At 38.1% G+C, this 27,506-nt stretch overlaps 2 protein-coding genes across 2 annotated transcripts in view; both read right to left on the reverse strand.

Moving 5' to 3' along the window:
* The window catches only part of LOC129768531 (tetraspanin-9), a 50,395-nt gene that overhangs the window by 606 nt on the left and 22,283 nt on the right, over positions 1-27,506 (reverse strand). Inside the window, exons 2-6 of the mRNA XM_055770251.1 lie at positions 6,651-6,717; positions 6,387-6,578; positions 6,113-6,307; positions 246-400; positions 66-180 (exon numbers count right to left, since the gene is read on the reverse strand). Of these exons, the coding sequence (XP_055626226.1) occupies positions 66-180; positions 246-400; positions 6,113-6,307; positions 6,387-6,578; positions 6,651-6,713 (720 nt within the window). The 5' untranslated portion in view covers positions 6,714-6,717. The remainder of the gene's footprint in view (positions 1-65; positions 181-245; positions 401-6,112; positions 6,308-6,386; positions 6,579-6,650; positions 6,718-27,506) is intronic.
* Positions 408-6,102, reverse strand: LOC129768530 (uncharacterized). Its single transcript, XM_055770250.1, has 2 exons — positions 5,147-6,102; positions 408-5,088 (listed from the first exon to the last, which is right to left on the reverse strand). The coding sequence occupies exon 2, from the start codon at positions 4,810-4,812 to the stop codon at positions 3,838-3,840; it is 975 nt and encodes a 324-aa protein (XP_055626225.1). The 5' UTR covers positions 4,813-5,088; positions 5,147-6,102; the 3' UTR covers positions 408-3,837.

A 27,506-nucleotide genomic window follows, 5' to 3' on the forward strand; every position in this document is an offset into this window, starting at 1 on the left:
CTATTGGGAGGTAAAACGTTTGCGCAGGTTAACGTTGGGAAACGATCAAAGTCGCTCATACTAACCTGAAGGAATGCTATGACGAGGCCAACAGTTCCAACAACATGCAACCGTTGGACGAACCACATCTGGAGAATTTGGCCGCAACTCTTGTCCCACAGTAGGGAGGGGTCCCCGGCTCTGAAAACGGTCATTAATTTAGCACATACGCAAAAAATATTTATGAAATTGAACGTTAGATATACTTTCTACAATCAACACCCTGTAGGTCATCGCCAGATCCCTCCAGGAAAATGGAATTGTAACGGGGACGACAGCATGATCGGGGTACCCATCGCTCGCCAGGCCAGGCACTGATATCGTACCAATCTTCGTACGATGAAACGCCGCAGCATTGCAGCTGAAAAATTTTTGACATAAAAAAACAATTTGAGAATGATTAACCATTGGTATTGGAATAATCACAGTTAGTTTGAGGTAATCTCGTTTCATAGTTCATGTTTTGTGATTTTCGGTAAAAATCGAAGGACATCTCAGGTCGAAGAATAGGGTTTTTAATCGGATTTTAACACGAGGAGTCAATACATTGAATATAACAGGGTGTTTCATTAAGTTTAAGTACTATTTTGACAAGCCCTTGCTCATCCCATATGACGTTTAAAGAGGTGATCCTCGCTGTCTATTATTGTTTACGGTTCAGCATGAAACTCTGTGTACAGTGAGCGCCAATTTCCATATTGTTCGTGAAAATGTTTTGCAACGCAAAAGCGCAAATTGATCGCACACAAATAGAGTACCATTTCGCTACTTTTGGACGAAGCATTGGAGCGGTTTGGAATGCGATTCAGAAGTATGGAGAAGAATGCAGCTTCCAAGACAGAAAGATACCAGGGCGGAAACCGGGTCCGGTGGAAAAACAAACTTTGAACCGGATAGAAATGCGTGCTTAAGAATAAGAAAAGTACCTCAGTTACGGATGTGACCAAATAGGTGAGATCGTCTTTCAGTACCTTTCATCCTACCAAGGTAAGATTAAACCGAAAGACATATGAGAACCAGAAAAAGTTAAATCGAAGTCAAAAACAAGTCGTAACCGTAATTTTCGTAAATTTTAATTGAGTTTTTTAGACTCCTGCAAAATCATGCTTGAGAACATGTGAAGTCAACAGATTCCTGCAAACAAGTAGCCAAAATCATCGCGAATCAGTTCGTGCTGAAGATGATTGGCCTATACGATTGACTGAAATATAGCTAGTATTGAAGCACTGTAATAGAAGAATAAAGTGAAAAAAACAAGTGAAATACAAATTGAGTTTGCTCCTAAATTATGCGTATATCGTTCATTTTAAATCGTTTTTAATGTGGCCGTGCACTTTCTTCCGAAGGTCAAATATTTGACAGATTGGTTTGAATTTGGTACAACACTATTTTGTTTGTCACCCTTCAATTATCAACAGTGACCAATGCAGATTTGATAATAGATAATAGAATTCTTTTGCATTTGAACTTTGGAAAATGGAAGATTATATGTTTAGTGACTTCTTGCCTTTTTATACGCATAATGACAAAAACAAATTAGTTCAATCTTCGTTCCTAACTAAATCACAAGTATTTGCCATGTATGTACAGCAGCCAATGAAAATGGTCATCTCGAATTTTTTCTCGCCGTGTGGTTTGCTCGTCACGTAAGGACATCCCAGGGCCTTTTCGCAAGTAGTGAAATGTAACGACAGGAACTGCTGCATTCAACCAAGGAGTAGTGTAAATCAACATCAATTTATATCAATCCATGTTCCTCTCAGTTTAACGCCAGATGGGTTGAAAGCACCAATCCCAACTGATGTCAGCATTAATTTTCCATCTATGCTTGTTGAAAATTCTATGAACTTGTCAAAAGTTCTTCCGATGTCACTACTTGCATATAAGGAACTTCCGTAAGAACAATTGCTTCAGACCTGGGCAGATATCAAATTGTTTTATGATGAACGAACGACTTTGACTTTGTATGAAGATTAGCGTTACGTAACATAAGAGGGGAGGGGGGTTTTGTCTTGCGACGGATTTCGCGCCAACTCGACCAGATGTTGGCACGACCCTCTCAGAACCTAATGAAACTTTCTGGGCCTGAAGACCTTACCTAATTGCGCAACTAGGCATACTTAGTTTTCCGAAAATTTATCTAGACTAGCATATGGAACGGGCCAAATATTTTCGCCCATTTTTTTAATAAAATTTTTTTATTCGAAAATGGTAAATGGTAAGTCGTAGGTAGGTATTTTTTTCCTTCATATTTCAGTAGTTCAGGCATTCAAGGATATACCTCAGAAAGGACTTATCGAAAATTCTATTATTTACCGAGTTATAGCAATTTTACTGATGTGGTATCTAACCTGGTACGGCCATAACAATGAACTTCAAACTCGTTTTTCTAGAAACTAGTTTTTTCAAACTGGCGTACATGATATCTCAAGTTCTACTGAACCGATTCATATCGAATTTATATGAATACAATCTGCAGGCATCGCGCTATCGCATGAACCTCTCAAATATGATATTTTCTAAGTTTTACTATGTTTGAAAAATCTGGAAACGTAAAAAATAACGTTTTAAACCGCATTTTGTGGCGACGACCTTTTCGAATTTCTCTTGTTCATAGTGTAGTGTATTCTCCAAATCAAGCCATTCAGCAATTTTTTAATGACGGCCAAATTGAATCTTTTAAGATCATGGAATACGCAGTTTTATAATGACAGTAGAGAATTAAATGTATGTTCCTAATTCCAGATCAATCATTCAACAGGAACGGGGTCAATTTTCTATTAATGTGGGACAACCCTACAAACATTCAAAGATACATAGAAACAGGTCAAGCTGAATGAAACCATTTTTAAAGTAATTGAGTGTTTGGGGACTGCGGCCATCTTGTAATTGGATATTTCATTGAGCTTGATTCTCGAATACACTTCACGGTGAAAACTAAATGAACGGCACGCCATTGAACTACGTTTTACGAGTTAGTGAAGCGTCAAAGACAATAATGGGTTTCCAAGCAGAATGTGCACTTTTCAAATAAAAATGATCAATGAAAATTAACATCTCCGTTTCAAATTAGTGTTCATTGTGAATGGAAAACATTGTTTTCTTTGTGTGATAAAATAACCTCATACAAAAACTTTATCTAAAGACAATTTGATGAGTTTTAGTGGGGAAATAATTTCGTATCCAGATGTCGACACCGTACCGTAGACAGACACTTCATTTCGTTTCCATCGTGAAGTGTATTCGAGAATCAGGTCCATTATCTGCTATGTTCTACTAGTCGAGAATTTTCTTTTGATACTCATATTGATGAGGTTTTGAAAAAATATATGGCATTATCTTGAGGTGGCGGCCATTTTGGGTTTACATTTATCATAAATAACTGTGTTCTACTAGCCAAGCCTTTTTCATTTGATATACAAATGATGGGGTTCTGAGAAAATTTGTAATCCGCCATTTTGTAGAGGTAGCCATCTTTGATTTACATTTTCCATAAATAATTGTGTTCTACTGGTCAAGTCCTTTCATTCGATACTCATTGTTGTAGTGGACGGAAAAAAATAACTGATTTTGATAGCTTTATTAATGAAGCGCTTCAAAGCTGAAAGTTTAACATCCGTCAGAAACTAAAGGGTGTGTCACATCAAATTGCATCACGGAAAAAACGCTGTAGAAATTCGCCCAGTAGACCGATCCTTTTGAAAATTTTAGACAGTAAAACCAAAACTATTAAACAACTTTTGGCATTTTCCATTTTTCATACTTCGAGCCCAAGCCCGTATGCTCGTACCTTCCTCTTTACCCCGTCCATAAGGTTCTGTACAACGTCAGGTTGTAGTTTTTTTTTAATAGGAATCCATTTTCTCTTGAAGTCCGCCTCCGATTTGACAACTTTTGGGTTCTTCCGGAGGGCCTCCTCATAATCGCCCAATATTTCTCTATTGGGCGAAGCTCCGGCGCGTTGGGCGGGTTCATTTCCTTTGGCACGAAGGTGACCCCGTTGGCTTCGTACCACTCCAACACGTCCTTTGAATAGTGGCACGAAGCGAGATCCGGCCAGAAGATGGTCGGGCCCTCGTGCTGCTTCAATAGTGGTAGTGAGCGCTTCTGTAGGCACTCCTTAAGGTAAACCTGCCCGTTTACCGTGCCGATCATCACGAAGGGGGCGCTCCGCTTTCCGCAAGAGCAGATCGCTTGCCACACCATGTACTTTTTGGCAAACTTGGATAGTTTCTGTATGCGAATCTCCTCCGGAACGCTGAATTTGTCCTCTGCGGAGAAGAACAACAGGCCCGGCAGCTGACGAAAGTCCGCTTTGACGTAGGTTTCGTCGTCCATTCCCAGGCAATGCGTCTTCGTCAGCATTTCGGTGTACAGCTTCCGGGTTCGCGTCTTCCCCACCATGTTTTGCCTTTCGTCGCGGTTAGGAGCCTTCTGAACCTTGTATGTACGCAGGCCCTCCCGCTGATTGGTCCGCTGGACGAATGAACTTGACAAATTCAGCTTATTGGCGACATCCCGGACCGAACTTCTCGGATCACGTCTAAACTGCTTAACTACGCGCTTGTGATCTTTTTCACTGACGGAGCATCCATTTTTGCCGTTCTTCACCTTCCGGTCGATGGTTAGGTTCTCGAAGTATCGTTTTAGTACTCTGCTGACCGTGGATTGGACGATTCCCAGAATCTTACCGATGTCCCGATGTGACAACTCCGGATTCTCGAAATGAGTGCACAGGATTAATTCACGACGCTCTTTTTCGTTCGACGACATTTTTCCAAATTTACGAAAAATTGACAGAGAAGCATGGCCAACGTGATCTATACACTCTTATCTGATTTTAAAGCGAAAGCTGAAGATATAATTCCTAAAAATTAAATTTCTACAGCGTTTTTTCCGTGATGCAATTTGATGTGACACACCCTTTAGGTGAATAAAGAATATGTTCTACATACAATTCAGTTTCCTTCCAGTTACTTAAAGTCCAACTAACAACGTAATATATCCAATAGATTTCGCTCTGCTCGTCCAATTCGCCTAAGCTGAAATCTATTGTACAATCCATTAAGTCTGCTACTAATATTAATCTGGATCTCTCAATACCTACTTCTTATATCAATGGGTTATTTTAATATTCGCTGATTAATTCAGTATCTTCTAACCAATATAAATTTCTGTCGCATTCAATGGTTATTCTAAGCATCCGTAGTAAACACCGCCGTCCAAAACAATAAGCCGAGATGTCAAACCGTTGTAGCTGTTGGCTGCCTTTGTTGTGCAGGGCTACCTAATTCGTCCGGGTTACCAGGGGTATTTTGCGGCGGCAACACTCATATTGACGGGGTTTTAGGAAAACCCATATTGATGGGGTTCTGAGAAAATATGTATCCGCCATTTGTAGCGGCCGTCATCTTGGGTTTGTATTTTTCATAAATAACTGTATTTGACTAGTTAAGCCCTTTCATTTGATATCCATATTGATGGGGTTTTGGGAAAACCCATATTGATAGGATTTTGAGTGCCAGCCGCGAGGCCTTTTCGAACCGAAGGCCGCTTGTTGTTAAGGCAGAGGGAGAAAGATTCGAATTTGACGAGGGTAATACAAAATTCAGAAAATCCAATTCGCATATGTTCTACAATTACATGGGCTAACGAAATTGATCTTTATTCGAAAGTGGATTCTAATGTGATAAAACGCCCTCCTATATCGTCTTTTATCCATACAAATAAAAATTGATCGCCGAATGTGTTGATAAGAGAAAGGCATTGTCCAAATTAGGGCTGTCTTCATTCTATCATATTTTCTGTATCAAACATTCATTCCATGTAACGTAGAAACATGTTATTTGCAAGTGGTTGAAAAATCTTGAACGAGAATTGTGTCTGAAAATAATCTTATATTATAATGACGAGTTTTGGTAGAATTATTAGGAGTATTATAGTAAAAGGTAGGACCCATGAACAGCGCTTAGTAAGAAAACGTGGATGTGATAACGAAAAATAAATGTGGGCGAGACGAAGTTTGCCGAGTCAGCTAGTACGATATAAAATTATTCTTCTGATGATTACTCACCTCAACCTGCAGCTTATCCCAGATGGAGGCCACCGAGGGAGCGAGAAGCCCTCCCCGATCGGTGACGTTGTAGTGCTTCTCAATACCATACTTGAGTTCGTGAACCAGCATTCGTCCGATTCCGCCGCGGAAAACGAATGCCAGCGATCCCAACAAGAACTCGCTCAAAAACAGTAAAACCACCAACGTGAAATACTATGAAATGGATAAAACGTGTGTTTCACAATCGGCCTTATTGTTATTACTGCAACATCCTCTCGGCGGAAATACCTACAATAATAAGGAAACACCTCGACTGTAACCACGAGCCGCAACAGCCGAAGAAAGCTATCACGAAGCTAAGCACCCCGATGGTGATGAAGACACAGTCGGCACTGAGGGCCGCATGGTCCGGCAGCAAGGTAGCGTACCCGGGTGCAGCGAATCGCAGCCATACGCCTATGGCTAGGAATCCGCTGCCACAAAGCTGTAAAAAAGTTTGAATATTGATTAAATAAAAAAAAGAGTCCTGTCGTATAATCAGCAATTCCTTACATACCCATATGAGAACATTGAACGAGCAAAAAGTCCGTCGGATGCAGGTGTAGCCTGAGTTGCCCATTATCCTGAAATAATGAAAAAAAGCAAAATTTTCAGTTTAACGCGTGTGTGGTATGAGCATAAGCGAAAATTGTGATCGTCGATTGTAATACAACACTGCTGATTGCACCAACTCAGGCACAGGCTCACGGTCCTCAGAATAGCCAAATAGCCAATAAAAGTATCGTCAAAATTGCACGGTAGTCAACGCCAGAGCGAGCACTCGTTAATCATGAATAATATATGTACGATAGATAGATACTACTGGGCTGCGTCCAACACCTCAATTTTGCTACTTGTTTGAAATCCAGTCTCTCACAACGCCAACCACTAACGACGCATAATGATAACATCCGCTGCTCGCAACCGTGTATAGTAGGTATAGTGTCTGCCCTTATCAAACAGAAGCTGTTGTAAATCTTCGGCTCCTCCAGCAACCGAGGGGAGAATCACATGATGGTGATTTTTGTGTGCGCGCTTAAATTTACGGTATTGAGACGCCAAACGCGTGTTTTCGCTATGGTTGGTGAGGGTTACTTTTGAACTCCACTGGACTCTGCTTGAATGTCGTGCACTTTTTCTTATTTGTTTTGAATATGTTTCCAGAGCATTAAATTATCATCACTGCCATTTTTTGGAGGAAGTTTCATGAATCGAAACAAGCTAAACCAAATGGCGAAATATTAGGTTGGGGAAAAAGTCATCCATTATTTTCTCGGTAGCTTTAGTGATCAATATCTCACGTAATATAGGTCATACAATTTCAAGTTTGAACTCGTTGCAAAGGTGACATTTCACAATAAAAAATATGTTGCTGTTGACGTGGGACTACGTCTAACCGGAATATATGGGGGGTAAAATGAAAACCTAAACACAGAACATGCAGAAAAAATGCAAGATTTCGAATGCTTATAACTCGAACATTTCTTACTGGATCGGAAAGATGTTTGCATCAATTGATAGGGAATATTTCTACGCATCTATCGCAATTAATAAAATGTTATTTTTCATTAAATATACAATTGAATAACTGTAAAATGTTAAGCGTAATCTAAACGCCCTAACTGTTTCGTTTTGATTGGCCCGATTTACAGTTTCCCCAACACATCCTTCAAAATCAAGCAGCCTTGGGGAAATCGGCATTGCAAATACATGAAAGTGTGGGATCTTATGTTCTCACCGAAATGTGTTCCCCAACACAGACTTCAAAACCAAGCAGCGTTGGAGAAATCGGCATTGCAAACACATGAAGGTTTGTTTCGACTGAAATGGGTTTCGTTAACACAGTCTTTAAATCCAAGGAGCGTGGGAAATTGGCATTGCAAATACATGTAAGTCGGGGGCATTTTTGTTCCGACTGAAATGTGTTTCCTCAACAGAATTCAGAGCCAAGGTGTCAGAGGAAATTGGCATTGCCAATTCATGCAAGTCGGGGACATTTTTGTTCCGACTGAAATGTGTGCCTAACACAGGCTTCAAAACGAAGATGTCTGGGAAAAATCGGCTTTGTAAATAAATGCAAACTGCGAGTAATTTTGTACCCGCTTGCAGACTAGAATATGTTTCCTTAAAACGGTCTCCTAAACGTAAGAACCTGGGAAAATCGTGCAGACACTAGAGGCGAATGAACTTTCAAGTTTGAAGCCTCTATAGTACAAAAAGTAGAAGTTGAAGTTGTTGATTCATGCAAGCCGAGGGTACTTCTGCACCCGCATGTTTTTTTGCACTCCGAAAATTGTTTTCCCAACACGGATTACTAAAGCGGGTACGACCACAACGCTTTGGATCGGTTATTCAAGATTGCATTGAAGGATATGACTTCATATCTTCTGCTCACTGAATTTCTACGCATACCATATGATTAGGCAGAATGTTGATAACCATTTGCTGCGATAACGCCTATTGATTAAACAATATGTGTTCGACGTACATGTCAAAATCGAAACTGAGTGCCTGAAGTTCATCAAATGAAGCAAATTCACGGTTCGAGAAGTACGTGCACTTGAGAGATGCAAACTTCAGAGGAAAATGTAAAATAAAATAATCGTTTGATAATTCTTCCGACTTCACATGGCATAATACAATCTCTTTACTATCAATACAAACAAATGATTGCTAAGCTAAGGTAGTCCCACGTCAACCTTGCGGTTGTATCATAGATATAACCCACCCATTTTTTTTTGTTTGTTCCGTTCAGTTGTAAGTTACAGGGTGTTAACAATGAAGGTCAACAAACAGAAAATTCGGCTTGTATTTTCGGCTTTAAACTTTTTCCTTTAGAAATGCGAAAATGCAAGCCGGGCCGCTGAAATTGTGAATGGTGTTTATGTTGCCGATACATCAACAGAAAAATACACACAATTTAACTTATTTAAAAAAAAAAATTTTTTTTATTTGTTTTTTTTTGTAATTTTTTTTTTAGTCCAATACACTAAATTAAGATCTGTACTGTCCGTTTGATTGACCAGAAACGTCCTGAATTGACCAACAGAAGAGGTGTTGTGGCCCATTAAGACAACGCAAGGCCACACGATTCCGAGGGCTTGATTGCGATGTTTTAATGCATCCACCATATAGTCCGGACCAGGTACCGAGCGATTACCACCTTTTTTTCGTATTGCAAAATTTCCACAGTGATAAGAAATTGGGATCAAGAAAAAATGAGTGGGTTATATCTATGATATAACCGCAAGGTTCACGTGGAACTACCTTAGCTTAGCAATCATTCGTTTGTATTGATTAAATTCTTGATTGAATGAAACAGTTTCCAAATTCAATTGAGTTCAATATATTTGCTCTGTGAGTGAAAAAAATGAACAAATGCCGTGTAAAGTCAATTCATTTATTGTGATTGATTGTTCTTCGTTACAAGTAAATTTAATGACGGACCTTTTACGTTTGGTATGATGACTAGAACAAAATATATGTACGGAAGAATTATCAAACGTTTGATGAACCAGCCTAAGGCTGAAAATCTTTCCAATAAAGACAAAAAAAAATTATCAAACGATTATTTTATTTTACATTTCCCTCTGAAGTTTACATCCCAAAAGTGTACATACTTCTCGAATCTCGAATTTGCTTGAAACTGGGAAGTTCATTCGCTTCTAGTGGCTGCACGATTTTCCCAGGTTCCTAAGTTTAGAAGATCATGTTAGGACAGACATATTCCACTCTGCACAAAGGCAAGCGAGGACAAAAGTACTCGCAGTTTGCATTTATTTGCAGAGCCGATTTCCCCAGAAACCTCGGTTTTGAAGTCTGTGTTAGGGAAACACATTTCAATCGGAACAAAAATACTCCCGATTTGTATGAATTCGCAATGCCGATTTCCCCACGCTTCATGGATTTGAAGTCTGTGTTAGGGAAACACATTCCAGTCGGAACTAAAATACCCCCGACTTGCATGAATTTGAAATACCGATTTCTCCAGGCACCTTGGTTTAGAAATCTCTATTAGGGAACACATTTCGGTGGGAACAAAAGCTCCCCCTACTTTCGTGTGTTCTTTTTCTTCTTTTTGGCTTTAAGAGGGTTTAAACTTTTCAGTTCACTCGCCTCTAGGCTCTATCGTGTGTTTGCAATGCCGATTTCGCTGCTTGGTTTTAAAGTCTGTGTTAGGGAACATTTTTCGATGAGAACAAAAGTCCCCCTACTTTCATGTATTTGCAATGCCGATTTCCCCAAGGCTGCTTGGTTTTGATGGCTGTGTTAGCGAAACCGTAAATCGGGCCAATCAAAACGATGCAGTTAGGGCGTTTAGATAACGCCTAATATTTTACAGTTATTCAATTGTGTATCTAATGAAAAACAACATTTTGTTAGTTGCGATAGATGCGTAGAAATATTCCCTATCAAGTGATGCAAACATCTCTCCTATCCAGTACGAAATGTTCGAGCTATAAGCATTCGAAATCTTTCATTTTTTCCTGCATGTTCTGTGTTTAGGTTTTCATTTTACCCTCCATATATTCCGGTTAGACGTAGTCCCACGTCAAAAGATTGTAAAAATCTATTGCTAGAGTTTTTCGTCAATAAGGACCAAGACTTCTATGGTAGAGACATTATGAAGCCACCTTTAGAATGGCAACAATTTTTACAACAAAACGATGCATATTTGACCTAAATCGGACAATTCGAAGCATATTAAAAATAGTTTTGAATTTCATCCAAAAATAGTCTATCGAAAATTAGTCTTAAACTTTCAAACATCAAAATAAAACTGTAAACGTTCAGAAAGTGTTTACAAAAGTGAATTATATTAAAAAATTGTTAATTAAAAGAAGTTGATTTCTAAAAAATGATCTAACCTTAGATTTAACTCCACTCATCAAATTCTGCACAGTAGTAGTGCACTTTCTGGGCGCTACAGACCAATTCTTCTTGAACTCTCACATATTTTTAGACACTGTAGCTTCCTTCTTGAACTTGGCCTTGACTATTGCCCAGTAATGGTGCAATAATGGTACACTCTTTCCAATCGATTTGGTATAAAATTCAGGTCCCGGCAGCGTTCTGGAATCTTCCCTGATATATGTTTCGTCATTCATGAGCAGGACCATACAATTTCACTTCAATTGACACATCGTCACTCAATAATGAGCCTATCGGCTTTCAATTTGCTGCAAACTCGTGCAGACTGAAAATAGTGCTACTCTCTCTTCACACTCAATAAAGAGAATATAAATTCACCTTCGTACGGTCTCGTTTCGCATCAAGTCCATTTCTTTCGTTCTTCATACCCAAGCAAAATTTTCAAAACGCCAAGTGAAAATGAAAGGTTTTTATATCGAATGAAAGTGTCTTATTTCGAATGAAAATTTCGTTGGAGCTCGAACCGCATTCACTGATACTAATGAAAATGACTGAAACTAATGAAATGTGAGAAAATGTGCAGTATGCTAGCAAACGTACTCACTTGTCGGTGCTGGCTGTAACACTGATATGCCCCCATATGCCTCTTTTAATTTCATTTTTATTGGAAGACGGTGCAGGAAAATCCCGTTTGGAGAAATTAAATCGTATGAAATTTTCAATTGAATGTAGTGATCGTCCTTTCACATGTGGAACTGAACGCGACATAAGGCACATTCAAACGATAATGAATAGGGCACTTTTAATCGTCAAGTGAAAGCGACTGCTTTCAAATTCATGGGAAACGACGAAAAAAGTTCACCCGGTTGTGTGTAATAACGTGTTAAATGTTCAAGACTACTTTTCGATACACTCCTTAGGTGTTGGCAGCACCATTTCAGTGCTACATTATGGGTGTAAAAAAATTGATCTTTAAGCAACTTTGTATACTTGGAACTTTTGGAAAGGACCAAAGTTGTTTTTTTCTTAATTTTTACGAAAATTAACCGTAACTCAAAAACTATAATACCTACAAAATGTTGGTCAAAGAATGATTTTTGAATGAATCTTTAAAACTGAAAATCACTTTTCTTAAAAACGTTTTTTTTTATTCTCAAAAAAGTTATATGAACAGACCTTACATTATCCTAAAAGTTATCCATACATTGGAAGATGGGTACTTTCGTTGTATGGTTTTCAAATGTATGGGTAATGAGCTATGAATATTTTTGTACAATAATTTTTAAAAACATGTTTAAAACAAAAAAAATAATTCTCAATATATTTGTTTTTGTGTTTTTTTTAATTTGTTGAATATTTAAGATTGAAAACTTGAACAATTTTCTTCATTTTGTTCAATAATCAACATTTTGTATGTCTTACAATTTTATAGTTAAGATTTTTCGTTAAAAAGTCCAACTCAAAGTTTCATAAAAAAAAACTCCCTTAGAAACTATAATCACTACAAAATAATGAATCATGAAGGAAGTGTAGAAAATAATTTATATTTTCCTAATGAAAATATTAAAAAAATTAAAAGAAAAATTCATTTAATAGAATATTTTGAAAATTAAAATTCATTTTTCTCAAAAATATGTTTTTTTTAAATCCAGAGTAAAATATACACAAATAGCCCACACAATTACCAACAAATCATCCATACATTGGAGAAAGAGCACTGTTACAGGAAAGGAGTTTTCTTAGCAAGCACTTTTTCAAGTTTTCTTTGAAAAATTACTACTAATGTTTTACTCATAACATTTTATGCGTAAATTAGCTGACCCGACCAAATGGAGGAGTGTCGAACCATGAAGAAACATTTATAGTCCCCGAAAACCTCCACATGACAAATTTCGTTCCATTTACTTGATTATTTCTCGTGTTATGTATACCCATCTCCCTCCCCTTAGAGAGGAGGGAGGAGTATTGAATCATCATAGAAGCATTTCTTATCCTCTAAAACCTCCATTCTTAAAAATTGACTCCATTTGCTTGGTTAGAACAATCATAAGAACGTTTATTGTCTCCTAAAACCTCCACATGACAAAATTCATTCCATTTGTTTGATTATTTCTCTAGTTATGTTGAACCTAATTACAAAGAGTTCTATATTCTGCAAAGGTGTTGCAGATCACTCCCTTCTTCATAAAACGATGTTTCTAAGCATGAACTTTCGGAAAAACAGCAAAAACTTATTGTTTGCTCCCAGTATTTCAAAAAACAACCAACATAAAATTGAACATCAAGGGGGTGTTGACCTACCATAGAAACAAACCTGCACATGCCGAATTCGATCCCATTTGCTTGAATAGTTCTCGAGTTATGCTGAAATTTGTTTTCATTTGTAAGACAGTCCCCCCTTAGAGAAATGGGAGGGGTCTCGAACAATCCTAAGAACGGTTTTTGTCTTCGTCTTTGGTTAAGCAAAATATTGAAATGATATTCCAAATGCAGCGAACAAAAAATTTTCTGGGTGGCAATATAGTTGCACTGCCTTATAAAGGTGTAGTAGAAGTTTCATTAATCAGGCTATACCAAATAGCGAATTATATCCATTTTTGGATATTCATTTTCGTAGTAATTCTCTGTACAAAATCCACTGCGATCGAGAGAATGTAAACCAGCAATAATTAGTCATCTTCCGTTGCAAACATTGAGTATTCGACACCGCTCAAACTTCCCAACCGATTTCCCACGATCACCCCGAAATTGGCGAAGATCGATGCCCCAAACTAATTGGAACGAGCTGTCGCCTCATCGTAACTGAACGTGGCAATATAACGTAATTTAGTCACATAACAGCGACTTTCCCGCCACGGAAAAGCTTACATAAACCCATAAAAGCTACTTCCAGGGAAGTAGTGACGCGGAAAATTACCCCGAGGGCACACGATGAAAACCGCCATAATGATTCTGGTATTTGCTTACGGTATACTCAGTTCAGTTCCATTCTGATGCTGCTACTGCTGCTGCGGAGAGAATGATACCAAGAATTCGATACACTGTTCCATTCCCACGTGTGCGCATAGCATTCGCATAGCGGTGTGTAATTTGGCCTCAACAACTGTCGTAAAAGTTGCGCTCCCCTGCCCCCATTGTTCCGAAAGGTGTAAACCACTCTCAGCGCGCTGTCTTACATACCATTGGGTCGTAAGACAGTGGCAAAGGCTATACCCACTGAATCCGAGCTACTTGTAGAGCTTTGTTTTCCGCGCGATGCTTTATGATTTTTCACACCACACACTCCCCGGCCCGGCCCTGTGACGACAACTTGTGGGCAAAAGAATCGCAACGGTGGGCGATGCCCTCTATGCTGTGGAACGACGAAACACACATAATGGCGAAAGAAATGTGTTACCTGCAGCGTTCGCTGATGATGTTCCGTTCTCACATCTCTCTCGATCATCTCGTAACATCGACACTCTGTGACGGAGAATGATCTCCTATTTCTTATTAATATGTGACGTAATTATATTATGATGCTGGTTTCTCTTGATCAAGCCGCCCTTATGTGGTGTCGGTGCATAGTGCTACCCGAGATGCCGGGAGCTCACTGTCATTAGGTTGATTCGCGCAAATTTTCCCATTGCCCTCCCCGTTGGGTTACGAATAGTTTAATCGTGGATTATGTGATGAACATGGGGAATAAACAGTGGTCCATAAGGTGGGATTATCTGGGAAGCACAGATTCACGTCGAACCAAGGCATGATGGGTTTCTGATGTCTTTCATCTATTTTTTCCGCTGTTCAAGTGAATAGTGCTGCTTGCCATTATTTCATATTTTTTGTATTAAGTTGGACTGATACAGTAAAATAAATCAATTACTTTCTATGGTTTTGAGCATCTACAAACATACGAATCAACAACTTCAGAACAATTCATTTTTTTTTTGTGTTGAGCTTAGATTGATACAGGTCATAACTTCGGAGAAATATTTGTATGTTGTACTGTTTATATAAAGAATGTATTCTTGAAACATTGAACTAATTCAAAGCATAATTTATTTTCCGAAATTCTAACAATTCAGGCAGAGAGTATGATACATTCGTGACTCATGTTGGAACGAGCGATCAAGATCTCGAAAAAGGATATGGTTCGTATAGATAACCTCTAATAAACGGATTTTCTCATTGTGTGGACTGTACCATTAAATGTGGACTTGATCTTCTTGCGCTGATAAACGATCTTTTTTCCACACATCTCAGCTAACATCAGCTATCAGATTAATTGATTCTTATTTGCTCAAAAGTCTCACATGAACGCGGTCTTAAAAAAACAGAAGTTTGGCAGCACAGCCACTGCACAAAATCTCAAAATATAGAAGCGATTTGTTAAATTTATTGTTAAATTTGTTAAATTTGTTAAAGAATACTATAGCGTTTACCCGAATACCATTCACCCGAACCAAATTTACCCGATATACATTCAACCGAATATAACATTCAGATTTGAAATGTAACACAGAAAATATTGAAGACGAATACAGAAAACAAAATTTACGTAAAAATGATGAATTTTTCTCACTAGTTCAAGAAAACGTGGAAGAATGACGAAATTTGAACAATAATAATTGAGAGACTTCGCCGTTGTATTTAAAACTAGGGTAGACAAAAGTGTTTTTTTTTTATTCCGTGTTGCTTCTTGAAATTAGAGGTCATTTATACATTCTCAAGGGTTTCGTTGGAAATGTAGTAGATAATACTGTGATAGACTTTCGTTTAGCCAGGCGTTGTAAATTTGAAAGCAATTGCAGCCTCTTAATAACCCGTTGAGTGAGTCTATATCTACATCACTCTTATTCCTGCTTATTGACTGGATGTCTAATTTTATTGATAAAACGAATTGTTGCACACAATTTTATGTTGCATAGAACGAGAACCAAGCTGGAAGAAAGAATGCATAATACATTATTTACCTTTGCATTCACTCGCAAAACATACAGGTTTTATTCGTTAAATTGCTCACTTGTTTTACTAATTACACTATTGATGTTACAGATGATCTTACATTTGATAAAAGAATAATCAAGTGTAAAAATCTTACATACTACATACTACATACTACATTCAGAAAGAGACTATCTCTTTCTGAATAGCAATACAGGTCGGGTTCGATTATATACAGACTCGATTATACACTCGACAAAAAAATTACAGTAACAGAGTGCGAAGTCTGAAATTTTAAGTTTTCAACGCATATCGATGGGGTGTACCGTTTTGTCTTATTTTCTTATTTTTGTTTTATTTTTCAAGTATGACTTATTTCAAGAAAAAATGTTATATTATGTTATATTATATAAATGTTGGCTATTAAATTCGTAAAAATCGTGATTTTTTATGATTTTGATTGAATTCTCACTAGGAACTGTTTATAACGATATTGCTGCGAAGTTGAGAACGATGGGGTGTCAAAGGACAATTTGTAGAACGGAGGAGAGCTTCAATTTTGTTGATAGAAACAATTGAATTTATTATGGATTTTTGGGATAAAATCAATAATAACACCTTACCACAATATTTAAAGCTTTTATCTCGATATATCAATATTTAAAGCTTTCATCTCGATTATATACAGTGAAAAGTAATTGGAAACTGTATATAATCGAGTCTGCCCTGTAGTTTTTTTTATTATTTCCGCCCAACAAACTTTTCGACCACTCGCCAATTCATACATCACAATTTCACAAAAAAAAAGGTCATCCATCATAAAAACAGTAAACAGGAATCGACCTGGTGATTCACTAGACCTTCACTTCACCGAGTTGCTTTTGGTTTAATATTATTTATAAATGCACAGATAAAAACCGTTGTTTTGGGAATTCTTCTACGCTTGACAGCCGATCGTGCGCATCGAACGTTTACTCAGCATTCAACTTTCGTTCGGTCAGCGGGTAGCAATTTCCATACTAATTGTTTTTTTTTATTTTGGATTAATAACTCTTCTTCCAGAATAATGTTCAGCTGAATCGGAAACGATTGTACTTGAGAACCATTTTTTCATTAACATTAACCACGTTCGAAAAATGTTGAAACAATAATACATCTCGGTATTTCGAAATAAAAAAATTATGGGAGGTTGTGTCCAGTACACGACCATATTGTGGATGTAGAACTATTCTATTATTTTGTTCATGTCGCTTGTTGATGATTCCGGATATTATTTAAGAATGCTGCGAAATTTTAGAAATAACTGTTTAGTAGAATGGTTTGGTCGCCCTCAAATGGCTTCTTTTAATGTAGAATCAGTTGACGATAATTGATTGATGATTCATTCTTGCCCTCGCAGAACAATACACAAGTTGATCGCATGTCGCACTTCGTTTCATGACAATGCATTGAAAATTTACCTCGAACGTTATTCCGGTGGCTTTTTTCGCAATTGACATACACTTATATATTTTGATTATATACTTGTTGCATCAGCACCATTATTCAACATCTCATAACTACATCAATCTTTCTTTGGTATCGAATGGAAACAACAACAATAGCAATACTTACAAGTATCAAATATCAGGCTACATGTTATTCAGTATTGTCTCAGTGGAATCTCGCCTCTAGACATCGTTTGTACAACGTAAACTAACCAGTGTCACACAAGCGTTCAGCATAGCATGTATACAAAGCCATACATTGGTGGCTTGAGGCGACTAAGAATATAAACACTTCTCATTATTTTGCGCTATTGTCAAATAAAACGCTTCTGTTAGTATTACTGATCTCGAAAAAGTTGCATTATTTTCTCATCCTCGAGATAAGTGCAGCTGTTATTTTTAGTGGAGAAAGTTTTGCTACTAACAAGCGAAACCTAATCACATACAAAATTCTAGATGGACATTTACTTTCTTGGTGACTAAATAAACGTAATAAATTATGTCTGTTAACCGCAAAAACCTCGAAAAGTGTTGCATTGCTTCATTATTATCAAGATTAGCGCAAATACCATCCTTGCTGAAGGCAGTTTTGCGATTGACACGCGAACCCAAATAAGCATTCCAGCACGACATTCACTATGGTTGAGCTTAATATCCCTCAAATAATTATGTGGCGCCCAACCTTACCGCTTGGTTTATTTAGCCATAGCATCAGTTCGATGTATTGATATAATGTTAAAGGCACCAAAATTGATGTAATGTCAAAGTCTGAATATTTGCCTCAGCAAAAATCCATTATTCATACCCTAGCGCAAATACTCCTCTCCTCAGTGTAGCGAAGATGTGCTATTTGTACATACGGGTTATGAAGCACGCATGTACGCACACAAAACCATATATCGATGGCTTGAAGTAACTTAATATACACGAACTTACCTCCGCTTTGCGCTCTTCTCAACAGAAGCGCTTAATATTTCCGGTCTTGATTAGCTTAGCTGTCAACCTTGGTGGAGATAGCTTTGCTACTGTCATGCGAAAACAAATGACACACAAAATTCTTGAACAATTATTTTTTGACGTAGGACTACGTCTTTCATTTCTATACCGGGGTGTAAAATCAAAGTTTCGAAAACGAAAGCGTTACGCCGGAGACCGAGATTTTGAGCATTAATAGCTCCTAAACAACTGAACGAAATGGTATGAACACTTCATTCGAAAGATAAAATTTCTACGCGTTATATACTTGTTGCTTTTTGATCCAAAAACTTGATTCAATAGTCTTAAAATTGATTTCAAAACAGGCTATTGAAATCACCAATCGGTATATAAGCGAGCGCCACTCGGAAATCCACTCAGTTCTAATTGAACAGCGATTGGAGTATGTTGTCGCTGTTGTGGTGAAGCTCTTCGTTTATCATGAAAGCGCGAATGAACGGTGTCATCAAGAGCCTGTTTGTGCACCTTGGACCAGAATGGAATCCATCAAGAGGAGAGTGATGCCGCAAATGGTTCCCCGGGAAGAGATCGGAGCAGCCGCCACACACACACATACACGCGCGGAACTCTTCGTTTGGATGCCATTCAGCATCGAGAAAATTCCGGAAAGATTCAATCGTTGCTAAAAAATAATCTGCCAGTTCCCCTGGGAACTGAAAAATACATTCATGCGAAAGAGTTCATTTTAATGTTTTTTATCCATGTAACACTGCGACCAAATATTTTTCAATTAATTGCCATTAACAGGTGGTTATCGAGTTAGCATTAGCCACTGGTGGGCTTCGAGTATCGAGGAAAATCGGGAAAAATCTAATCGTTGCTGAAAAATAATCTGCCGGTTCCCCTGGGAATTGAAAACTACATTGATGCGAAAGAGTTTATTCTAATGTTTTCTATCCATATGACACTGCAACCAAATACATTTGGTTTTGTGATTTTTCAATCAAGTGTAATTAATTAGCAGGAAAGCTTCTGAAGATTATTTTCCCCCATCAGTAGGATATTTTCGTATCGAATACAGTTTGCGCGCGCAATGGAAAATGTTTCGCATCGCGAAAATCATATAATTTTCAATCAATTATTGCTCAGTCGCCGAAAGTTGCAAACTCAAAGAGTTCATTCGCCTCTAGTTTGCCTTCCATATTGCCATCGTAAACCACACCTTCTTTCGATTCAGTCACGGACAAAAAGCATACTTAATCGATATCCTGAAACGCATTCATTTTTCGTGAGGACATCGACAAGACATCATCGTTACTGAACGAGTTGAACGAGCTGGACGAGCTGGATGGTGAAGGATCAAGGGATTCATTACCTGGTCTGACCTAACCTGAAACGCATTCAGTTTGTTTGGGACTGTGAAGGAGCGCAGAAAAGGCGATCCATCAGAAAGAGAAGAGAAGACGACCGAGAGAATACCAGGTTCCGCTTGAGGCATCGGAGCAAATGCCATACATACACACACACACACACACGCATACACGCGTGCAACTCTTTACGTTTGCTGGTTATCGAGAAGAATCCGGAAAGAAGTGATCGTTGCTGCAAAATGATCTGCCAGTTCCCCTTGGAATTGAAAATTACATTCAAGCGAAAGAGTTTATTTTAACGTTTTCTATCCATATAATAATGCGACCAAATACAATTGGTTTTGTGATTTTTCAATCAAGTGCAATTAACAGGTGGTTATCGAGTTAGCATTAACCACTGGTGGTGGACTTCGAGAAGAGTCCGGAAAGATATCGCTTCTGCAAAATAATCTGCCAGTTCCCCTTGGCATTGAAAATAACATGCAAGCGAAAGAATTTATTTTAATGTTTTTTATGTTTTTCTGCGACCAAATACATTTGGTTCTGTTATTTTTCAATCAAGTGCAATTAGCAGGAAAGCTTCTGAAGATTATTCTTCCCCATCAGTAGGATATTTTCATATCCAATATTGGATGCATAAAACCTTGTACCTCCAACGTAACGCTCTCGTTTTCGAAGTCACCCAAATATTCATTTATTCTTTTATTCAGAATGGATTCAGATTCAACTTCAAACAAATGATCACTAAATCAACGATAGTCCTACGTCACCATTGCGGTTATACCATAGATATAACCCACTTCCTGTTTTTGGTGAGCCGATGTTAGCCTAGTTTGATGATTCCCCACACAATTGTGTAGTTCAGCACCTTAATGGAATGGCGTCAGTTTGATGTAAAGATTATAATGCCAGAGACATCAGTGAGTAAGTAATTTGGTCGCGTCCACAGTTGAATCCGAAACGAAGACATGTGATGACGCAAAATAAGGAAGAACGAGTGATGTTCATTGCTTCCTATCAAGAACGATGCTGAAAGTTTGCCTCAGCAAGATCCATCGTTTATGCTCTAGGCAAGTATTCCCCTTCTTCTCCTTCTTCTTTTATTTGTTCACCGAGACTTTAAATCAGAGGTTCTCAAACTGTTTTGGGCGAGAGACCCCTCTTCCAGAATGAAGTGGTACCAAAGACCCCCATAGCAAAATTGATTTAAAAATCTCTAGTTTCTTTTCTTATTCATACATAATAATACTTACCAATTTAAAAACTTTGCGGTTGATGAAATGAGAAAACTTGACCTTATTTTCTTATTCAACAAAATAAATATATACATGAAATTCAGTAATTATTAAGTGTAACTAAGAGTTTTTAAATACACATTACTTACAAATACTTAAGTAGGTAATTAATTTTTGAGACTAAGTTTAAAATCGCAAAGTAAAGATAAAAATATGTTCCGGAAAACGTAGTCCTACGTCAAAAATTATGGGTGAGTTATACCTAAAATACAACCGCGAGGTTGATGTAGCACTATCGTTGGCTTAGTAGACATTTGAGTGTATTGATTAAATAATTGATTAAACCAGTGATTAAATGAAACTATTTCCGAATTCAGATGCGAACGAATCCCAATTTAGGTCAATTCATGTATTGTAAAAAGATTACTTTCTTTGCTGAAAGTCGTATGGCATGATTCATTCATTTCTCGTGGACTTCCAAAATATGTGAACGAAAGAATGGCTAAACGATCAATGTATCTTACATTTACCTCTGAATTTATTGCAGCTCCCAAGTGTACGTACTTCTTGAACCGCAAATTTGCTTGATTTGTTGAACTCCAAGCACTCAGTTTTGATTTTGACATGTATGTTGAACGCATATTGTTCAATCGACGTTATCGCAGTAAATTGTTATCAGAACTTTGCCAAACGGTATACGTAGAGGTTCAATTAGCTGAAGACATCAAGGAATGTCTTCCAATGCAGTCTTGAATAACCGAGCCAAAGCATTGTGTTCATACCGCTTTTGAAGTCTGCACATATTCCCAAGTGTAAAAATGCATGCGGGTCCAAAAGTACCCGCACATTGCATATATTTGCAATCCCGATTTCTCCAGATTCCTTGGTTTTGAAGTCTGTGTTGGGGAACTCATTCCGGTCTGCAGAAACGCATGCGAGTACAAAAGTACCCGCATCCTTCATCTATTTCGCAATACCGATTTCCCCAAGCCCATTGAAATCTGTGTCGAGGAAGCTAATCAAGTAGCTGCACCTTGCATCAAATTATTGTGGCGAATGAACAATATTGTATAGAAAATTTGCATTAGGCACCAATCAACGTACAAAACGAAAACCAAGAAAACCGAACATTCATAATTTTCGGTGACAAGTATCCTGAACGCTACGCTCTTTTAAATTATTTCTAATCACTTCATTTAAGTTTACTTTCACTGTGTAATCACGTTGTAATCTGTTGAATTAAATTAGTCGATGAGTGTATTATCATTCATGGTGGAAACTCAACCAAGAAAAGCAGTAAAACCAGGAATTTTCATTCAAAACCAGGAAAATCAGATGGATGAATGTTTTCAATTGTTATTTAATGTAGTGCTCTTGTATGTTTTATATATTGATCTTCAATCAGAGAGTCAACGGAGTTTTCGTCGACATTTGAGTCCCGTCTAGAGTCAGAGTCAAACACAAACATAAAAAATTACACCATTTATTCCGATTGATTTATGATTCAGGCTGTTGGAAAACGTAAGTATTAAGAAATCAATTACTAAAAATAATAAAAATGGAAATAGGCGCTGCCAAAGAAGATTCAACGAAAATCGCAGTCGTGGATACAATTTAAGACAACTGTAAGTAGTCCATTTCCACTGAAACGCAGAATACACGCACGAGTAAGGCCGTGAGCTCATTTGGGAAATCTTCCTCAGCGAGTGGTAGACATGATCCCATGGAGCTCTAGTGCTCTAGTGCTAAGCTCTTTCCGCATATGTTTCCGGACAGTGGAATGGTACCAAAGTTGCAGCTCAGCAGAACTAGAATGAGCTACCTGATCACATACGGTATTGAGCCATACTTTTTGAATGGCATCCTTCGTTTACTCGAAAATTGCAAGGATATCGTTATCGGATGCGACGAAACGTTAAATAAGATTTCACAAAAGCAACAGATGAATGTTAGGGTCCGTTACTGGAATGTAACGAAGGGAACGGGTGGAATCCAGGTACATTGACTCAGCTTTTCTAAGCTCAACGCGTGCACTGGACTTATTCGGCGGATTGGAGATATTTTTTAAACCTAAACCAAGTTTGATGAGGGTCAACTCAGCATTGTCGGTTGTTGATTGGAAAGTAGTGAAGCAGTTGGATGAAGAAATTCGTGAAATCCGAAGCAGCCAAAACTACGAGCTCACGAATATAGGAAGCTGCAGTTTGCAAGTTTTGACAATTCATTCAAAGAAGGAATAGAAAAGGACTGTTTGGAAAATTGATGAATTCCTCCAGTGCTTGTACGCCTGTTTGAGAACGTTCCGTTAAGATGTGAGGAGTATTCGTGAACTATTGGATCGGCTGAAGTTCTGCGGAGTAAAATGGATCGAAAATCAACCGTTGGTATAGATAGTTCTTGACATGCTGCCGTACTTTAAAACCTACGTATCCGCAGTCTAAGCACAAACAAACTTACGTTCCTAAGTACAAAGATACACATCCAGATTTCCGTAGAAGCTTTGCTGTTGTTTTCACAGCCAGTTTTCACCTTTAGAATAGTTGCAGAGGCTATTGAGGATAAATTGTTGGGGGCTTTTTTTAACATCAGCTGCAGTTCAACCATTTATGACGAGCTTTCAGAGTGACGAGCCTATAGCTCTATTCGAACTGATGAATCTTTTTAAACCAGTAATGAATAAATTGATCAAGCCAACACTTTTGAGAGGGAATCTGAAGTCCCTTATATACGTCGATCTTTTCGATGATTCGTTTCTGCTAAGCAGCGGCTAAAACTGAATAAGTAATCAACAGTAAAAATTGCAATCAACAGTGTTGTGGAAACAATCAAGTTTATAAGATAAATATCTTGATTTTTGACAGAACTGTAAAGAGTACTACATTTAATTTATTCGAAAAATGTAGGTACGATCACCTTTGTGCCTTTGACAAAGGCACGACACGATATATTTCTTGTATCCAGCATTTATAGTTTGCAAAAAAGCGCAAGAATTTCGCTCTTGAACATTTCGTCGAGAAAAATAGAATCAGCGAACGTAGGTAAACAGGAATTCCTCGAGTTTTGTGATACTTTGAGTTCGTGCGATATGCTAAAAAACTATCGTTGACAAGAAGAACGTTTGGACCTTTTGTGGGTGGAGAAACTCATAGGCGCAGCGGGAAAAGAATATACAAACTTGTCTGACTTTGTCAAAGAGATCCTCATTCTGTCCTATGGCAATGCTACATTGGGCGAGGTCCTCCATGAACAAAGTATATTTGGTGGTAAACCAAAATGATCCGAACTTGGTAGATCAGCGCATTTATCTTTAGTAAAAGGCGAAAGATTTACTCGACAATTGAAGAGAGACCAGAGTAGCTCAGCGCATTGTTCACAATGAATTCATCTTATTTTGCAAACAACTTGCAACCTAAATGCAAGCCTGTTATGTTAGTTTGGACTTGAATTTGATCATGGCTTCAGTCGTTCTACTAAAATATTAGTCATTATTGTAACAAATTGCTCCACGTAATACAGCTTATACAGTATCATGAAAGTTTCAAATAAAAACAAGTGTTAATTAATAGGGGTCGATTTTAATTTCATTTTCGTTTGTGTCGACCCCTTGGAAACCGAGATCGACCCCAAGGGGTCGATATCGACCACTTTGAGAAACCCTGCTTTAAATCATTCCCCTTCGTTGATCGTCGATAAGTTGCTCGTTATTGACGGCATGGGTAGGGAAGCTCACAAATGAGCAACGCAAATGTTTGGGAAAATTGAAATGCTTCTAGTTTTCATCAATTTGAACCGTTTAAACATCAGGGGATTGTAACATATAGCATAAAAACAGGAAGTGGGTTATATCTATGGTATAACCGCAAGGGTGACGTAGGACTATCGTTGATTTAGAGATCATTTGTATGAAGTTGAATCTGAATTCATTCTGAATGAATGAATATTTGGAGAACTTCGAAAACGAGAGCGTTACGTTGGAGGCACAAGATTTTATGCATCCAATATTGGATACGGAAATATCCTACTGATGGGGAAGAATAATCTTCAGAAGTTATCCTGTTGATTGCGATTGATTGAAAAATCACAAAACCTAATGTATTTGGTCACAGTGTTACATGGATAGAAAACATTAAAATAAACTCTTTCATATGAATGTAATTTTAAATTCCCAGAGGAACTGGCAGATTATTTTCAGTAACGATTAGATATTTCCACATTTTCCTCGATACTGGAAGCCCACCAGTGGTTAATGCTAACTCGATAACCATCTGTTAATAGCACTTGATTGAAACATATTTGGTCACAGTGTTACATGGATAGAAAACATTCAAATAAACTCTTTCACATGAATGTATTTTTAAATTCCTAGAGGAACTGGCAGATTATTTTCCGGATCTTTCTCGATCCAAACGGAAAGAATTCCGTGCGTGTATGTGTGTGTGTGTAGCGGCTGCTTCGAGATCTTCCCTGGGAACCGTTTGTAGCATCACTCTCCTCCTGATGGATTCCCTGCTGGCCTAAGGTGCACAAACAGGCTCTTGGTGACACCGTTCATCCGCGCTTTCATGATAAATGAAGAGCTTCACCACAACAGCGACAACATGCTCCAATCGCTGTTCAATTAGAACTGAGTGGATTTCCGAGCGGCGCTCGCTTATATACCGATTGGTGATTTCAATAGCCTATTTTGAAAGCAAATTTAAGACTATTGAAACAAGTTTTTGGATCAGAAAGTAACAAGTATAGAACGCGTAGACATTTTATCTTTCGAATGAAGTGTTTATCATACCATTTCGTTCAGTTGTTTAGGAGCTATTAACACTCAAAATCTCGGTCTCCGGCGTAACGCTTTCGTTTTCGAAACTTTGATTTTACACCCCGGTATAGAAATGAAAGACGTAGTCCTACGTCAAAAATAAATCTTAGGGAATTTCCGATTCGTTTGGTATGTGAATCTCCAAAGCCCGTTCGCGGCAAAAATAGTTAGCCACGTTAACTTTATTTCATGAAAACTTGACTTGTTTTCTGATTTGGCCCTTAATGAAAGACGTAGTTCTACGTCAAAACACAACAACAAACGGCAACAATTGAGTATAAAACCTGCGTTACTCAAAGTAGGTACTTTACACACATTAATTCTCTATGTTATCTTATCATTCATCTGTCAACGCATGTCAGAACAAAACAATTAACTGTTTGCAGTTACAGATCGTCATTCTATTTGAAGTCAACGACACAGACATTATACGGTACAAATGAGCTCGGTACGATGTTTTCGCGCAATTGTTCAACAACATTCCGTCAGCGATCCAGTTAAACTGTATTTGCATACTTCGTTAGTGAAGATCCATTTGACAATACACGACCATATGAATTGGAACACACGCATACAGTAAATGGGATCTCTCATTCCAGATTGGACATGCATCTGCCTTTCCGTTCAATGGATCGTCGCGAGCTAGAGAGATATGAAGAAAAATAAAATAAATGTCCGAGACATGAACGAATGTGACGACTATGAATCGAACCCAAATTTTCGGTCTTGAATACAAATCGCCTTATGACGCTGCTGTGTTGTAAGTTGCATATGGTGATAAACGCCACGGCTAGGCGTTTCCGGATAATCAACCAGAACGAATAGGGAAAGCCACTATAAAATTTCAAAAATAATCGTACGTGATTAACAACAATGAAAATGACAGACGCTCCATCCTATGTATTGCTGTTGATTTTTGTTCGTCAGGTGTTGTCTGCCGACGACGGAATATTCGAAATCACCGTTTGAAAACAAAACAAAACAATATTGAAAACTATGATTCAACAACGGCGATCACCGGTCACCTCGTCGGGGTGTATGATTTTTTATAATTAGTAAACTATGCCGCGATCGCGATTAACAACTTCCTCCCAAACGAACTCCGATTGTCGTCCCACAGACAGACAGTTTCCCATTGTTTATTTACTAAGTGTCATTCTCCGTTAGCTGGAATGGATGAACGTAACAGAGAGTGTGTCAGTTGAAATTATCATCGGAAGCAATCATAGAATAAAATTATCTTTCCCAGGTAATTTCAATATTGCACTCTGTTTGTTGACTAGAAATGAAAGCAATGAGGTTGTTTCAATATTAAATGAAAACAAAGCGTTGCTGAAAGGTTTCATACTAAATGGGGTGTTAATTAAATTTCGGGACTGGGAGTGAAAATAGAATTTGAAGCAGAATTTAGCTACACCAAGTTTACTCGTTCCTTTCAATTCCCCGAAAATTTAATGACAATCGAATGAAAGGCTCAATTTTGCCGAATAATTTTGTGTGATGCAATTTATTCGTGAACACATGTTTCAGTGTTTTCTGTTTCAATGCCCAAACCGGCACCCTAGCCGATTATTATGATGCAAGCGTCAGACCATCCAACTCTGGTCGTCTGGTGCGCGGCGCTAACGGAAAAACCCTTACCATCGGCTCAAATCAAATTATTTCACTTTCGATCGCGTTCCACTTCTAATAACACATTGGCGGCAATATATGTATGGAGGCAGTGCGTACCCG

Source organism: Toxorhynchites rutilus, chromosome 2 (genome assembly GCF_029784135.1).
Source record: "Toxorhynchites rutilus septentrionalis strain SRP chromosome 2, ASM2978413v1, whole genome shotgun sequence".
Taxonomy (NCBI): Eukaryota; Metazoa; Arthropoda; class Insecta; order Diptera; family Culicidae; genus Toxorhynchites; species Toxorhynchites rutilus.